Source organism: Crotalus tigris, unplaced genomic scaffold, assembly GCF_016545835.1.
Source record: "Crotalus tigris isolate CLP2741 ecotype Arizona unplaced genomic scaffold, ASM1654583v1 scf7180000023724.639413, whole genome shotgun sequence".
NCBI lineage: Eukaryota > Metazoa > Chordata > Lepidosauria > Squamata > Viperidae > Crotalus > Crotalus tigris.
The window spans coordinates 337,660-354,729 of NW_024100142.1; the positions used below are offsets into that span (position 1 = coordinate 337,660).

Consider the following 17,070-nt stretch of genomic DNA (forward strand, 5'->3'; position numbering starts at 1 on the left):
TTCAAAATATCTTCAAATCGTTTTTCCATGCCCAATTTAAGTTCGTTGAGGTGGCTATTGAATCTGTCAACACCCTCTAGAGTTACATCATCTTTTATAGATGATAATTCAGGAAACTGATGAAATTCTCTCTTCAATAGATTATAACGAAGTAGTTCAAGTTTGTCAATAAATAATGACACAATACTTTGGCAACCTATAAGAGTTTTGTTAGCTCCTTGAAGCTGCAAATTGACATCATGAAATCTCCTGAAAATATCTGCCAAATAAAAGGCATCATTCTGTACTGTTTTTAACTGTTGACACAGATTTGTCTCATTATTTCTTTCAAAAAATTGTATGACACTATCATATAATGCTACAAAACAAGCCAAAGATGTACCCTTTGACAGCACATTGCTTACTGGTGTACACCGCTTAGAGAGTGCTTGCACTTAAAGCGGTATATAAGTCTCATAAATAAATAAATAAATAAATAAACAAACAAACAAACAAACAAACAAACTTCTGTGTGCAAAAGTAACGTAATAAAATCTTCATTATTGTCCTGGCAAAGCTGTCAAAAAATTCTATCATTTTTTGCATTGGATTTGATCTTGTTTATGGCTCAAATTATTATAATTAATGATGAATGGAGACTTGTACTTAGATGTTTTCCTACAAGATGTTGTCTGTGCACCACACAATGAATACATAAAACATTTGGCACTTCTTCCTTCAAATAAGCAACAAATCCACAATAGCGACCTACCATTGATGGTGCTCCATCAGTAGCGCATGCAACAATATTATTCAAAGGAATATTATTTTTTGTAAAGTATGATTTCACAGTATTAAATATAGATAATCCTCTTGTATCTGTAATGAGATTTTTTTGCGAATAGCATTTCTTCTCGTAATGTATTGTTTTCATCAAAATAACGTACATATGCCATCAATAAAGCATTATTATCTGCACTGGTAGACTTTACATGGAAAATGAAGAGTTTTGGAGAATACTTATCAGGTTTTTTTTCAGTATTAACTGCCATTTCTTCAATTCGTCGCTTTACTGTGCTATCGCTTAGGGGCAATGTTTTTAAAATTTCAGGTATATCCTGATTCTTTACTGTTGAGATAAATTCTTTTATAGAGGGTATTATTACAGTTTCTCCAATATTATAGCTTTTACCACTTTTTGCAATTAATTGTGAAATGAGATAAGCGGCAATTAATCCATCTTCATTTGCTGCATGTTGTTTCTTAAATGATGCAATGATTGTTGAATGATTTTGAAATTTTTTATATATTTCCTGAAAATATTCAATGAGCTTGTCCTTATCATTTGGAAGCTTTGTAGAAAGATGTTCTCGCAATCGACTTGGCTTCACTGCCTCATTGGATAATGTTTTATGACACAATAAACACATTGGATGTTGTTTATTTACAACAGATTCTATGAAACCCATCTTCAGATAGCTGGCAAATAGTTACGAGCATGTATCTTTTTTTGAGACATGGACTCACAATATGAGCCTGCACTGTGTATCGTCGTATGCGCATGCCTCTTGCGCATCGTGAATTGGGTTGGGGGGGCACCGGCTACCAGCTCTGCTTGTCTGTTACAGCTGGGTGGTGTGGGGGGAGATGCGTGAGCTATTCTGAGACAAGGCTCTTTTGTTTGCGGTTGCACTATAGTGCCATTTAGTTTCACTTACGTAATGTGAACTAAACTTATGCGCGGGCGATACAAATAGTATATTTTCAGAAATTTAAATTGTCACGGGGAATTTTATGAAAACCTAATGAAAATGTTTTTAAATAATGCTATGAAATTTTTTTAAAAAGTCAATTAAATTAAAAAAAAAAGGAAAATGCTTCAATATCGGACAAAACCCCTACTGCCCACCATGAAAACTGGAATGCCCACTAGTGGGCGGTAGGGATCAGGTTGACAACCACTGTACTAAATCAAAACACATTTATTTGCCAGATATTTTATATTAGTTGATTGAATTGTTTGTGGCTTTTTTATTTAAAAGTTGATTTTCTACCATTGTGCTCTGGTGTACTTAAGACCAAAATGTACATGGAATGAATGGTACAATGCAAACATTCTGATGATTCTTTTGACTAAAATTTGGAAGTGAGGCTTTTAGCAGTGGCAAAAAACATCATCATCAATTAAGCTATTTTTATTATAGCAATACTTTTAATAAATGTATTTCTAAAATATAAAACCTACAAGACATACTCATTCTTAGTTGTGAGATGCATTCACCAATTGGATTGTGTCTTTAGACCAGTGGTTCTCAACCTGTGGGTCGCGACCCCATTTGGGGTCGAACGACCATTTCACGGGGGTTGCCAAACAACGCAGTCCGCCATTTTTCCCCCTTTTCCTTAGCTATGCTACTCCCTTTTATTCTATTGGCTTTTGAAAGCCAATAGAATAGACTCTCTTGAATAGAGTCTAATTCTATTGGCTTTCAAAAGCCAATAAGAATTGTCCAGGCTGTCTCTGCCGTGCTGAGCCCGCCAAAATTCTGCAAATGGTGCTGCAAGTTGTCTGCAGCGAAGGCGAGCTGTCTGGAAGTTTCCACCCCTCCCTGCTAAGCAACTACTAAAAATGTAAGTAAAAGGGGGCCAGGGGTGGGAGATGGGAGGCCAGCGGGCACAGGGAGGGTTGCTGGTGTGCGTGGGGCCCGGTGGGTGCCTTACCTCCCTTGGGCTGGGCCAGCTGGTGGCCCAGCCGGTGGTCGGCCTGCTCGGTCTCTGCCGCTTGCCAGCTACACCTCGGCCGGCGCAGGGGGCGGCACCACGCATGCACGGCGCTCCCGGGCAGGGAAAGTCCTCGATTTATGACCAGTTTAGTCCTCGACTTACAACCGGTTTAGTCCTCAACTTACGGCCAGTTTAGTCCTCGACTTACGACTGGTTGGGGGGGTCGTGGCATTAAAAAGGTTGAGAACCACTGCTTTAGACATAATCCAAACTTGAATCTTAATCAATCAAAAAAAGAAAAAGAATGAAAAAAAGCTCCAGAGCCTGAAAACAACAAATTATATCATGGTCTTTGAACTAGATGTATGGAAGCTGTACTTCTGAGAATACTACTAAATATATTAGAGCATAAGTAGGCCAATCTAACAATGTCCAGCTATTTCAGATTTCAGTATTCATCGACATAGCCAGCATAGTCGATAGCAAGAGTTTGAAGGATCAGTAGCCTCCAAAATCAGAATAGTATTAGATAGTATTACCTGTTTTAGAGACTGAAACAAGGGTTGAAAAAGATGCAAACTTTATAAATAATATAATTTAGAATTTTAAATCAACAGTGGAAGTCAAACTTTAAAACAGAATCTCAGTCATACAATTCAGCATCACAAAAAAATCAGTAAAAAAACCTTCTATGAAGTTCATGGTAAGGCACAATACCTACACTTCAGTCCAGTATCGCACTCGAAAGCATGGATGGTTTCTAGAACTTCTTTGACTACTTCCTTGAGTCGGGTATCCTCCTTCAGACTTCTGAAACAAGCCAAAAAATGTTAGATGGAGCTACTAATCAATATGCTATAATAACTTATTCTGTAAGTATTTGCAACCCTTTTACATAAATGCCCCCATTGCAGAGATTGGTGTTAGCAGTTGAATAGTGAGCACTCTCATCCTTCTGAGAATGGCCATGCTCAATTTAGCATTTCATCCATTGGTCTTCCTAACAAGTGGAATATATTTTGCGCCAGAAAGAATTTACCTTTTAGTGACCTTAGCATTGCAAAGTGGACACTGTGTTACACCTTTCTTCAGTTTAAGCAGTTTAAAAACACAGGACCTTAAAAAAAAAAAAAGAGAGCGAAAAACAGCATGTTTAGTCTCTCACTGACCCTTCCCCCCCCCCAAAAAAGGTTACCCTGGGAAAAAATATTAATCTTCCTCCTGGCACATTTGCATATTTGTAAGTATAAACTATTTCCCTTTTCTATGCTTCTATTTCAGAGTTTTATATCGACAAACAGCAGGAGCTTATGTTTTTTAAATTTTTACTCCTCCATAGTCTCTCCTTCAGGAACAAAAGAATAGAATACCATTATTAGCTCCTGTTATTTTTAGTGAAAGCATTCATTATAATTATGGGTATAGCATAAACATAACCAGTGAAAAATCATTGGTAGTAAATAAAGAGAACTTTTTCAATTCAGTAATGGAAAGAAGCCAGCTTACTAAAGTCAGATCATCCCTCCTTGTTTCTCCTTTCTTTTCTTTTTCTTTTGTAAACGTTTTTATTGAATTTTATAGGGTTAGGGATAGAATAGGATTGGGGTAGGGATTAAGGTTTAGGGTGGGGTTAGGATCAGGATTGGCGGGAGGACGAGGTTGGAATCAGCATTGGGGTTATCCCCCACTAACATTTTCAATCTTCAGCAAACAGATTATTGTCCGGGTTCAATTAACAATAGTTGATATAGTAATAAATAATTGTAGTAAATGTAATAAACAATAATCACAAACAGTATCAGTTAGTCAATGCATATCATTTTTCTTACTAATATATACAGGGCTCCGTCCAAAACGGAGTTCCGGCATCTTTTTTGGATGGAACCTTGTAGGATAGGCAAGGCGGGTTGTATGATGTGTGTGAGTTCTGGCACCTTTTTTTTTTTTTTTTTTTTTAGAAAAAAAGCACTGAATATATATATTCAAAATAACATATCACATTCATTTCTCACTAGTTCTATTTCCTAACCATTGGTAAAAATTAACCCATGTTCTAAAGTAAACTGAATCTTCTTTCTCTTTAATCTCTAAGGTTGACTCAGCTTTCCATCCTTTTGAGGTTGGTAAGATGAGGATCCAAATTGTTGACTCTGTAAATTGCTTAGAGAGAGCTGTAAAGCACTATGAAGTTAGTGGTATGTAAGTCTAAGTGTTATTGCTATTGAAACCTCTAAGAATTAACACTGACATTCTAACATGAACCTTTCATAGTCATATGTCCTCCAGATGCATGAGACTATAACACTCATTACCATCAATTAATAAGCCGATATATTCAAGCTTTGATAATCTAAAGTGGAGGCTTACCTGCAAAAGTTATGAGCACAGTTTGTTGAGACTGGCTCTTTTATCACCTCCAAACTGAAATAAATAAATAAAACATCAAAGCTATGCATTTCATACACAGTATCTTCAATATATTGTAATTCTAGGAATTAATGCTAGTGAAGTAGCCATTCTAGCATGTTTTAATAATTATACACACTCTAATCTTGTAATAAAGTATAATAGATTTATTCTGATATAAACTTTTGTAAAATAAAACTCATTTATAAGGTATGAAAATTGTGCTTCAGTGGTCTATAAATCCCTATACCACGCTGTAGAGAACAAAGTTTTATATTGTGGTCCTTTCCTTAGCTAACCATCTAATCAAATTAGCTATGCAGAGAGGAAAAGTAAAAGAAATAAAATGCCAGTGTGAAGCATAATGCCTGATATAACACCAAGTACTTGCTGCCATGACAACAAATAATTCGGAAGAATATCAATGTTAAAAAAATATGGACAAAGTTGGGGTAATTTATCCATATTCATATATCACAAAGTTGAAATTTCTCATTTAGGTAAGGTTTTGACAAAAGATTATGGAGAGCTCCAAAATGTCTCTAAATAGGATAAATAAGCTTTAAAATGGCATGAATAGCTCAATGTAAATAAAAACAAAATAATGCTTATTGGATTGTACATATATGTGACAATTTTGAACTGGAACTGATTAAGCAAGAATAGAATTGTGATAAATATGTCAATAAAAATTCAACCTGATGTGCTGAAAACAGTTGGAAAAAGGCAAATTCCGTGCTATGAATCATTTGAAAAGGAATAAAAAATAAAACTGCCAATGTTGTAATGCTATATAAATATATCTTGCACCTCACATTTGAATACGATATACAATTTATTTTGTTAAACCTCAAAAATATTGAATTAGAAATTATGCAGAACAGGACAATTAAAAATGACCAGATCTTATGAAAACAGATTACTGCATTTGAGCTTTTCCCTTAAAATCATAGAATATCAGAACTGTAAGATATTTATAAATCACCTTCTGCTATGTGCAGACATCAACTAAGGAGCTTGCAACATGTGGCTCTTGGTTGAAATTCACTACTATTTTAGGCAAACTGTTCCATTGCCTGAGGCTATGGGACAATTTGCCTAGAGATCATCAATGACTTCAACAATGAAGGTATATTTTATCCTCTTGATTTAAAACCAGATAAGAAGATATTAGTTGTAAAGAAACAATAGGAGAAAAGAGCTATTGTTCCAAGGTCTGTTTTGTGATTTCCTGAATGTATTCAGTTGGTCACTGCCACATAGAAAAAACAGGATGAATTTCGGCCTACATTAATATTGTGTATAGAAAAAAGACTAGAAAGAATCATTCAAGGCCATTAAGGTCAAGCCCAATTCAGTGCAAGAGGCTGAATTAAAGCATCCTTCAAAGTTTGCTCTAATTCATGATAATAACATCTCGTATATAATGGTACAGTATACATTTCTTTGCAGTGTTGAACTTTCAGCAGTTGGATATTCTTTTGGCTTTAACCCAGGTACATCATGAATACCACTGCATATGAACTGTTCCTCTGTTTTTTCAAAGTAATTTCTTGCATACCAACTGAACTGGAAGTCTCTTCCCTATTGGCATTATTCTGGATGTCCCTGTTATATTTTCTTGATCAAATACCGAAGTGGGTTTGCCATTTTCTTCTTCAGTGAATTGTACATAGTCTGATCGTTTGTCTATGATTACTGTCATAAATGTCTCTTCTGAAAGTACAGGTACTCCTCAACTTACAATATTTTGTTTAGTGACTGTTCAGTTATAACAGCATTGAAAAAAATGACTTATGACAATTTTTTACTCTTATGACCCTTGCAGCATCCACATGATCACATGATCAACATTTAGACACTTGGCAACTGGCATGAATTTGTCATGTTGTAGAGTCCTGGAGTCATGTGATCACCTTTTGCGACTCTCTTGCAAGCAAAGTCAAAGAGGAAACCAGATTCACTTAACAACCATGTTATTAACAACTGCAGTGATTTTCTTAACTGTGGCAAGGAAAGTGGTAAAATGAGGCAAAACTCACTTAATAACTGTCTTGTTTAACAATAAAAATCTGGGGCTTAATTGTGCTTGTAAGTTGAGGACCACCTGTATATACTTCTAATGATACATGAATGAGACAGTTAGCATGAATGAGACAGTCTCCTTATCTCTATAAGATAGCAATTCATGAAGGGTCTTGCTTATGAAATATATTAATGTTTTCCATATATCAATAAATATGTTATTGATATTACTGTATTAATTAGATTACTAAACTTTAATGTTGTATGGTCCCATCAAAGATTGCTCTCAGGTTTTTCACACCAATATGCAGTTATTGTATCTCACAGTATTTGAATTCTGTCTGGATTGGAATATCAGTAACTTTGGAGAAGAGTAGAAATATTATTTCTTTTAATTATGCTGAATTAATAAAAGCTTCAAAATGGTTGGTAATCAGTAACAATGTGGTTGTATTATTTCAGTCATTAAATACCCCCTAAGGATAAAAGCCTAGGTTTTTCATTAATGTCTCTTTAACAACCAAATCAAAATTGCCCTTTTCCCCATAATTGATACTGATTGATTTTATATATTTTATGAGCTGTTAGCTATATTTATCATAGTTGTTTTAGTACAGTGTTCATTTTATAATCATTACATTTATATACTTAGTATTTTACTTTAAGCTGTGTTGAGGACATCTAAAACTTCTCAAAAACAAAAAAAAATAAAACGGGAGTAGAAAAAACAATTTAGTAAAAGAGACAGAATACTGAACATATTGCATATCAGAATAGCCTTGCCCTCAAAGAAATTGTATAAAAAAAAAACTAACTCAAAAATATGGCTGCACAGCTCCATATTACACAAAATATGAAGCTTCAAAGTACCACTGATGTTACATTGCAAAAATAATTGCATTAAGTAATTTTGTAAAAAGTAAAATGTACTTTGTATTATTGCAATAATATTTTATTAGCATGTGTGATTGCAAACTTGGAATAATTCACATCAACTTTTTGTATCAACAGGATATATTAAATATTTGTATTATACAGGTAGTCCTTGTTTAGAGATCACAATTGGGACTGCAACTAAGTTATGTAGTCACTAACTGGAAATTCAGTGATTGTGCCAATCCTTATGATTTTGCTTCAGCTTTCCTTTTTCCCTCACTACCCTGCCCTTTGTAATGCTCACTCAGTGTTCACCACTGGGATAAGCAAGAAGGGAATTAACATTTCTCTTTACAATCAGTGGAGAGGAAAGCATTACAAAAGAGTAAGCAGGAACAAAATGAGAAATACACATCAAAAAGAATGTGCTAGTGTCAGCTGTTTCTCTAGTGCCCCCCCCCCCATAGTTCCTAGTTCTGGGCCACTAAGAGTGGCAAACAAAGTGCTGAAATTGTAAAAGTGATTAAACTCTTGTCAGTTACAAGAAGCAGCTGCAAATAGTTTAATTAAAATCATAGAACTGGCTTATTAACTTGTGATTACCATCTTTTGGGAAAGCCTTGCACTGGGAGAAAAGCAGCTCAGGAAGAGATCTTTTATTTAAGAAAGAGATCATTTGTACTTTCCTCTCTATTTCTGGAACAGTCTTTCCTGGGGATTGTTAGATATTGTATGTTTTTAATGAAATCTTGATATTCAAACTGCTTTTTTTCCATACCAAATTGGGCACTCCAAATTCTTCTGCAAAGCTAGCAGCAGTTCATGAACTTCACGAACACTTGGAACAGGTAAACCCATAGTTGGTTTTACACCTTGAAAACAGAAAAGTTTTATGAGAATTTTGTGTAGCATTTTGAAATATAGTACAGATACCTCTCCTTTAGCAATCACAATTGGGACTAGTATCTCTGATATTAAGTGAAGCAATTGCTAAATGGAAAATCACGTGACCACAACTCTATTTTTGTTTTGCCCACCAATCTTTGAAATGTTCATCTTGGCAGCTGGATAGCCAGGTCAAGATTGATATGACTAATTTCTAATTTCTAATATGACTAGTTTCTAATGCAATCTTACAATGTGATCATCATCATGTAGCAGTAAAAATCTATAAAGCACCATCCTAGACTTGTTATGGTACACAATTCCATATTTATGCTATTTTAGAAGCCATTCACGTTTGTTAAAACCATACTCTATGTTCCATATTCAACTACAATGCCCTTGCTCAGCTAGAGCTTGGCTACATTTCCCTTGAGGCACTTGAGATACTTCTGTCTTTGATACACATTACCCCACCAGATATTTTTTTTCCTAATCACTAAGAAGACAAATTGATGAATATAAGTACCTGTTGCAATGAATAAATATTTGTTGAAAGAAGTAAAAATGGACATGCAAAAATTATATCCTTTTACCCTTTGTTATATGGACATAAAACGTTTATGCTGGGAGAAGCATAAATTAAATGTGGTAAGAATTGGTTACATAAGACATTGAAATAAAAAAATGGAATAAAGCGGGTTGAGAAGGGGCGTTGTCTTAGCTGAACACCTTTTCTCAGCAGGATGATGCAGAGTCCACTGGATGGGTTCTATGACAGCCTTTCTGCCCAGCAGACTGGGTAAAAACTTTGGCCACACCCTTCCCTTGGGCGTGACCCCAGTTTTGACTGAGAGGAGAGTTGTTTGTTGAATTCTATATAGTAGCTCCTTGTCCAATGCCTGCCTAGACCTAATACCTGGGAGGGTATGGACTCTGCATCATCCTGCTGAGAAAAGGCATTCAGGTAAGACAATGCCCCTTCTCCAGCAGGATGGCTGCAGAGTCTACTGGATGGGACATACCAAAGCCCTCATGTCCCCCTGGGAGGGAGTGTCTAGGCCCCTGGATCCTGAGCAGAGACAACTTGCTGTAGCAGTCTTCTTCCAAAGGCAGCATCCGCTGCCACAAAGGAGTCTAAATGGTAATGTCTGACGAATACAGAGGGAGAAGACCAAGTTGCGGCCTTACAAATCTCTTCCACCGAGGCTTGTGAGGACCACGCTGCTGATGTGGCCGCGTTGCGTGTTGAATGGGCAGTTATATGAGGTGGCACTGGAATTGCCTGAGAGACGTAGGCTTGGGCTATACAAGCTCTGATCCACCTTCCTATGGTAGAAGATTATACCTTCTTCCCCATAGTTGATGGTTGGAAGGAAACAAATAGAGTTTCCGTCTTACGGAAAGACGAAGTGCGCTTTACGTAGTAACACAGCGCTCTACGCACATCCAGCTTGTGCCATCTGTGTTCTAGTCTATGTCTGGGATTCGGACAGAAATCAGGAAGGGTCAGTTCCTGAGATCTGTGGAAGATGCTGTTTACCTTCGGAATGAATGCAGGGTCCGGTCTGAGGACCACCTTGTCCTTGAAGAAGGTACAGAGATCCTTCCTGACTGATAATGCTGCTAGTTCAGAGATTCTTCTCGCTGAAGTGATAGCCACTAGAAAGGCTACCTTTAATGATAGGTGATGGAGAGAGCATGAGTCGAGAGGCTCAAAGGGCGCAGCTGTCAAGGCTTGAAGAACTTTAGACAAGTTCCAAGAAGGATATCTGTGTATAACAGGAGGCTTAGTATTGACTGCTCCCTTTAAAAAGGCGCTAATCGCCGGATGTTGCGACAGAGAAGTTGAATTGTCACAGGAAAGGACAGTTGAGAGGGCCGCTACCTGTCTACGAATGGTGTTGACTGATAGGCCCTTATTAAGACCTTTTAATAGGTAGTCTAAGATATTGGGAATAGTCACCGAAATTGGATCTAGGTGATGTAGAGAGCACCACCTGCAGAACCCCTTCCATGTAGCGTCGTAGATCCTGTTTGTCGAAGGTCGTCTTGATGCTTGAATGATCGATATCATCCCTGAGGAATAGGATTGCATGGCTAAACTCTGCCGCTCAAATGCCAAGCGGCTAGTTGTAGCCATTGAGGGTCTGGATGTAGAAGCTTGCCCTGACTGAGTCTTACTTGGTCCAGGGGAATCTTCCACGGGGGTGATATTGAGAGATCCACAAGGTCGGCAAACCACGGACGCCGTGGCCAGTGTGGAGCAATCAAGAGTGCTTTTGCACCTTCCAGGATCAACTTGCGTATGGTTGCCGGTATTAATGGGAGTGGTGGAAAGGCGTACAGGAGTTGCGCCGGCCACCGACACCTGAGAGCGTCCGTTCCCTCCGATCCCGGAGTCGGGAATCTGGAGAAGAACCTGGGTAGTTGCGTGTTCTTCGGAGTGGCAAATAGGTCCAGGTGCAGTTGCCCGAACCTCCGGGACATTTCCTCGAACAGAGCCGGATCCAGACGCCATTCTGACTGATCCACCTTGGCTCTGCTCAGGGAATCTGCCTGGAGATTTGCCTCCCTTGAGATGTGTTCCGCTCTGATGGAACCCAATTTTGCTTCCGCCCACCGAGCCAGAGCTGATGCCTCCTGCATCAGTTCCATGGATCGTGTTCCTCCCTCCTTGTTGACATGGGCCTTTGCTGCTACATTGTCGGTTAGAACGAGAACGTGCCTTCCCGTTACTAGGTGGGAGAATTGACGTAGAGCCAGGTGAATGGCCCGAAGTTCCAGCCAATTGATGCTGTGAGTGAGGTCCGACTGATTCCACTGGCCCTGCGCTATCTGGGTTCCCATATGGGCTCCCCATCCGAATAGACTCGCATCTGTCGTGAGCATGACCCGGTTCGGTTCCCTGAATATGCTTCCCCTGAGCATCATGGGCGATATCCATCAATTTAGTGATCTCAGTAATTGATTTGGTACCAAGACCCTCCTGCTGGAGGTACTGAGGTTCCTCCTCTGATAGGGGAGGAGGAACCACTGCAACTCCCTTGAGTGGAGTCTTGCCCATGGAACAATGTCCATGCAAGATATCATTTTCCCCAGGAGCTTTGAGAGCTGTATCAAAGGTACTCTCTTGTCTCTCTGAAGCTGACGAACCAGCTTCGAAATGCTGCTTCGACGCTCCTGGGAAAGGTATACCCTGCACTGGGATGAGTCTATCACCACTCCCAGATGCAGGAGCTTCCTTGTGGGAGTGAGATGGCTCTTTTCTAGATTGACTGAGAATCCGTGATCCTGTAGAATGCGGATTGTGGTCTGAAGGTCTAATTTTGCTTGCTCGTGCGAGCTGGACTGAATCAAGATGTCGTCCAGATAAAACTGAACACGCACCGGCATCAACCTGAGATGGGCCGCTATTGCTGCTAGGATTTTGGTAAATACCCTTGGGGCTGAGGAGAGTTCGAAGGGTAGGGCCCTGTACTGGTAATGCCGGTGTGCGTAGGTAAATCTGAGGAATTTGCGGTATTTGGGGTGGATGGGAATATGCAGGTACGCCTCCATGAGATCTAATGAGGATAGGAGGTCGCCCTTCCTGACACTGGCTAGGATGGATTTTAGGGACTGCATTTTGAACCTCCTGTAGGTTACATAATAATTCAGGCCTTTTAGGTCCAGTATCGCTCTCCACCCTCCTGATGTCTTTGGGATCATGAAGAGGATGGAGTAGAATCCTCTTCCTTCCTCTTCCTTTGGTACCCTTTCTATGGCCTGAATTGACAAGAGGTGTGCAATGGCCGAGGTTACCAACCTTGCCTTGTGTGTCTTTCTGGAAATGGGGCATCTGATGAATCGGTTTGGTGGGGGAGAGCAAAAATCTAAGGTCAGGCCATGTCTGATTGTTTCCAATACCCAGGCATCGGTAGTGGTCTGCTCCCAGACCTCGATGAAATTCCCTAACCGACCTCCTATGGGAGTGTCCTGCATGGCGTCACTTGGAGTGTTTAAAGGGTCGGCCTCCCGATCCTCTAAAGGGACGCCTGGATTGGAATTGGCCTCTGGCTCCCATGTTTGGGCGATCCTGGGAGCAATCCTGTCTTGAATAGAAGGATCGTGAGCCTCTAGACCAGTCCCAGGATTGCCCTGATCGAAAGGGCTGTCTCCAGTCCCAGGAGCTGCCTGGGCGGAAACCTTGTCTCCGGAATTCCTGAGTACCTCTCCTGTCTAATTTCTTTGATGGGTGGACTAGAATTTTCCTTTTGTCCCTACGCTCACTTACATGTGGATCCAAAATGGATCCAAACAAGAGTGACCCACTGTACTTGGATGTGGATAGACGCCACTTGGCCTTTAGGTCTGTCTTCCAATTTTTGAGCCACAGTAATCTGCGAGAGGCTACTGTGGCCGCAATTGATCTTGCTGCATACTTGGTTGCGTGAAGTGAGGCGTCAGCCATAAATTGTGACGCAGCCAGTATCTTGGCCAAAGTTTGGTGAGATCTGACCTGATCTGGAGGTACAATGGTTTGTAGCTCACGAAGCCACGTAATACAGGCCCTGGCGAAGAACGACGATGATGTTGCCGCTTTGGCCGCCCAGGCTGCGGCCATGTGGGAACGATGGAGGGAGTGCTCAAATTTCTTTTCCTCTGGTTTCAAGGCCTCCGCCATGTCTCCTGGAATCGCAGAAGTGGAAAATAGTGAAATCAGGGGACTATCTACTGTGGGGACATCTAGCATGTCCGAAAAGGAAGGAGACACATTAAATAGCTTCCTTTCCACGCTGTTAGGTGTAGATGGTGTTGCTAGGGAAACCCATTGCTCCTCTACAGAGGTGCGAAAAACCTCAGGACAAGGAATGTACTTGTCCTGTGGTACTTTTTTAGCAAAGAGGGGGTTTGCCTCCTTGCTTGTGGAAGGATTTTCCTCCTGAACTGAGGTCAAATTGACCGTAGAGACTGCTTTTATCAAAAGTGATTTAAGAAGAGCTGGATCAAAGAGGCCAGAGCTTGTCGTCTGCTCAGGAGTGGTCTCCTCGTCCTCCGAAAGGGGGATGTCAGTCATGTCTAGGTCTAGTGATTCTCCCTCTCCTATTTGAGAGGAAGCTTCAGAAATGTTTGTAGCCGGAGCCTTGTTTCGTCCCTTAAGGGATGGTTGAAAGGCTACTTGGCCCTTAGAAGCCATGAACTGGGAAAAGGCATCCTGCATGAATGCCTGAAATTGGGCAGACCATATGTCCTCCTGAGCTTTGTCCATGGACGTAGCTACAATGGGAGTATGGTCTGGTGAGGAGGCAGGTGAAGAGGAGTGGGAGGAATCCAACTCTTCGGTTTCCCTCAGAGGAGACCAAGTTCTGAGAACTTCCTGGGGAGTAGGTTCTGTATTAGGGGCCACCAATGGGGCAGGGGAAACCATGCTTGTCCCATTGGAACTGGTTTTCTGGGCCCTGGCAAACTGTCTTTCTAGAGCCAAATGTCTCCTCGAGGCCTCTCGCTCAGCTGTTTTGGATGGTCCCCTTTCGTTAAGGTGCTTTGTTTTAGCCTTCTTCCCCCCCACCTCAGATTCTGAGAATTTGTGTTTTTGTTGGGGGGGGGCAATTGGGGACCCTGCATAGCTGAATGCGAGGCATTGTCTGCCATTGTGGCCAGGTACCCAGAGTAGGCAATACCTGGAGTGGGGAATAAATTGTACGCAGATCGGTTGCAGATGAATGAGGCCTGCAAGGCTTATTCTGCACAGAAGAAAACAATGGCCGGACAGACAGGTCCATTTGGAAGGAAGGATCCTGTGGGGCAGTGACTAAAGGTCACCCTAAGGAACAGTGGAACAATTCAGAATTTTCCTCCCTCTCCTTCACCAAGGGCAATTGCGATGGCCCAGGATTATTAGAATATTTATTCCCCAATATGTGGCTGTTAAAACAGACCACAGCATAAGCTAACTTTCACTCTTCTTTACTACCTCTCTCTCTCTCTTCTATTATTATTATTATTCTTTTTTTTTTGTAAACTGTATAAGCTGTTGGTAATACCTCCGAGTGAGTGACCCACCCAAAATGGAGTCTAGACTGAAGGCCACGCCTTCCAACTAAACTGTCAAAGAAGAACCACGAGGTTCAAAATGGAGATTTTTCGCCCCAACGGTTGCTCTGCGGCTGAGGTAAATTGGAGTGCCCTAAAAAGGCATGGGTCTTTGCGTTGTGACCTCCGGGAACACCGCGGCTTTCCCAAGCGATTCTGGCGTGCCTAGAGCTAAAAGGGGATGCTGTAGACCGAGGGGAGCGTCTCCCGTTAACTGGCGATTTTTTGCCTCCCTGTATAGCCGTCGGTAGCTCCGCGGCTCTAACAGACTTTGGGGGCTCGGAGCTTCGCGCGCCCTAGCTGATCGAGAAAACAAGGGGGCAGCGAGTGCTCCCAAAAGCTTCCGCTGCTTCTCGCAACTCTTTTTTTTTTTTTTGATACTCTCACCACTCCTCGGAGTGACGCCTTCAAGGAACGGCGATCTGTCGGCTGCTCGGAGCCCCGAGCCACAGCGGAGAGGAAAAACAACCCACTGTGAGTTTTCTAATTAGATTGTCAATTTGGCAGAGAGAGAAGAGGGTTTTAGGCCTAATTGTAAAAATCTTTTGTCAGGAGCTAAGATTCTAGCTGCTAACGGGCTTCGAGACTGAGTCAAAACTGGGGTCACGCCCAAGGGAAGGGTGTGGCCAAAGTTTTTACCCAGTCTGCCGGGCAGGAAGGCTGTCATAGAACCCATCCAGTGGACTCTGCAGCCATCCTGCTGGAGAATGAATGGGTAATGAATGAGAATTGCATAAAAATATATTGCATTATAAAAATATGTTCAAGGGATTTGGAATATAGAGAGAATGAATGAAGATCAAATAAGAGTGAATAAGTATAAGAGTATAAGAGTGAATGGTGAATGGGATGTGAACAAGAGAAAACCTGACAGTATGATGGGTGGAGAAAGATGAAAAGAATCTCCAGGCAAAGACCAAAGAAATCATATACGCTAATCAACTAACAGGAAATTTTAAAAAGTATTAGAGTGCAGATTCATAAGCAAAAAGAAAGGCCAATTTCAAATTAAAATTTTATGATGGCTATCTCAGTTGAAAAAAGTGGTTAGGAAAAGTCCATGAGATTATTAAAAAAGAAAGAGATTATTAAAAGATAATAGTTATGGTGAAAGCAAGAATGGCTTGCAAAGACAGAAAGATATATGGTAGTGTAAACTATATTTAGCTAGATTTCTTTTTATCACATGCATTTTCTTTTTCTTACTATTAATATTGTTCTATGAGATGGACAATCTGCTTGCCCTGAAGAATAGTATGATGGCCATAAAGTAAAAATGAGAATCTCGGAAGAATATTTTAAAAGATTTATAAAAGATAAAATGAAACAATAAATTGGAGGACTTTAAAGTAAGGCACTAACTCATCTGGCTTTTTCTAATAATTACATAAGACAAGCCATGGGAACCGAAACAGACCTTAGAAAAGAAAACAAAGTATAACTATGAAAATAACAATGCCTCTGTGAATGCACAACATGTCTCTCAAAATATTGTACTCTAGGTCAGGGCTTTTCAACTGGTGGGATGTGTACCACCAGTGGTACGTGAGCACCTGGCTGGTGGTACGCATAGGACGGGTTGGAAAAAAATGTAAAAAAAAATGTTAAAAAATGTTTTAAAAAAGTGTAAAAGTGAATGAGGTGAAGCATAGCAGCACCGCACAGGCTTGTGGCAAAGTCAGCTGGAACTGCACTTTGCCTGGGTCCTACTGAGAGCCTAGGATCAAAGCATGCAGTTTCAGCTGATTGGCGGTGGCCTTGGGGGTAGCAGGCAGCCTCGCACAGTCTTCAGTGGAGATTCCGCTGGAGCTGCGTGACACATTGCCTGGGTCCCCCCTGCCCCCACTCACATGCCCTCACCTCCCCCAAGGGTTTTTTTACTCACCTGCCTTCAGCAGCATTCCCTTTCTCCTGTCCTTCTCAGGCTTCATGTGTTTGTGAGACAAAAAAAAAAAGTTTCATGAGACTTTCTAACTTCTCACGAGAAGTTAGAAAGTCTCATGGAACTTTTTTTCTTTTTTACCCACAAACATGTGGCGAAGGCAGAAAAGCAAAAGGATAAAGGGAGTGCAGCTGAAAGCAGGTAAGTAAAAAATGCTTGGG

The 17,070-nt window shown here is 40.6% G+C and overlaps 1 protein-coding gene across 3 annotated transcripts in view; it reads right to left on the minus strand.

The window, feature by feature from the left end:
• Positions 1-17,070, minus strand: part of BRCA1 (BRCA1 DNA repair associated) — a 102,189-nt gene that overhangs the window by 79,466 nt on the left and 5,653 nt on the right. For all 3 annotated transcript variants that reach the window (XM_039321279.1, XM_039321280.1, XM_039321281.1), the window contains exons 2-5: positions 8,789-8,882; positions 5,071-5,124; positions 3,743-3,820; positions 3,425-3,513 (exon numbers count right to left, since the gene is read on the minus strand). In XM_039321279.1, the coding sequence (XP_039177213.1) occupies positions 3,425-3,513; positions 3,743-3,820; positions 5,071-5,124; positions 8,789-8,868 (301 nt within the window). In that variant the 5' untranslated portion in view covers positions 8,869-8,882. The remainder of the gene's footprint in view (positions 1-3,424; positions 3,514-3,742; positions 3,821-5,070; positions 5,125-8,788; positions 8,883-17,070) is intronic.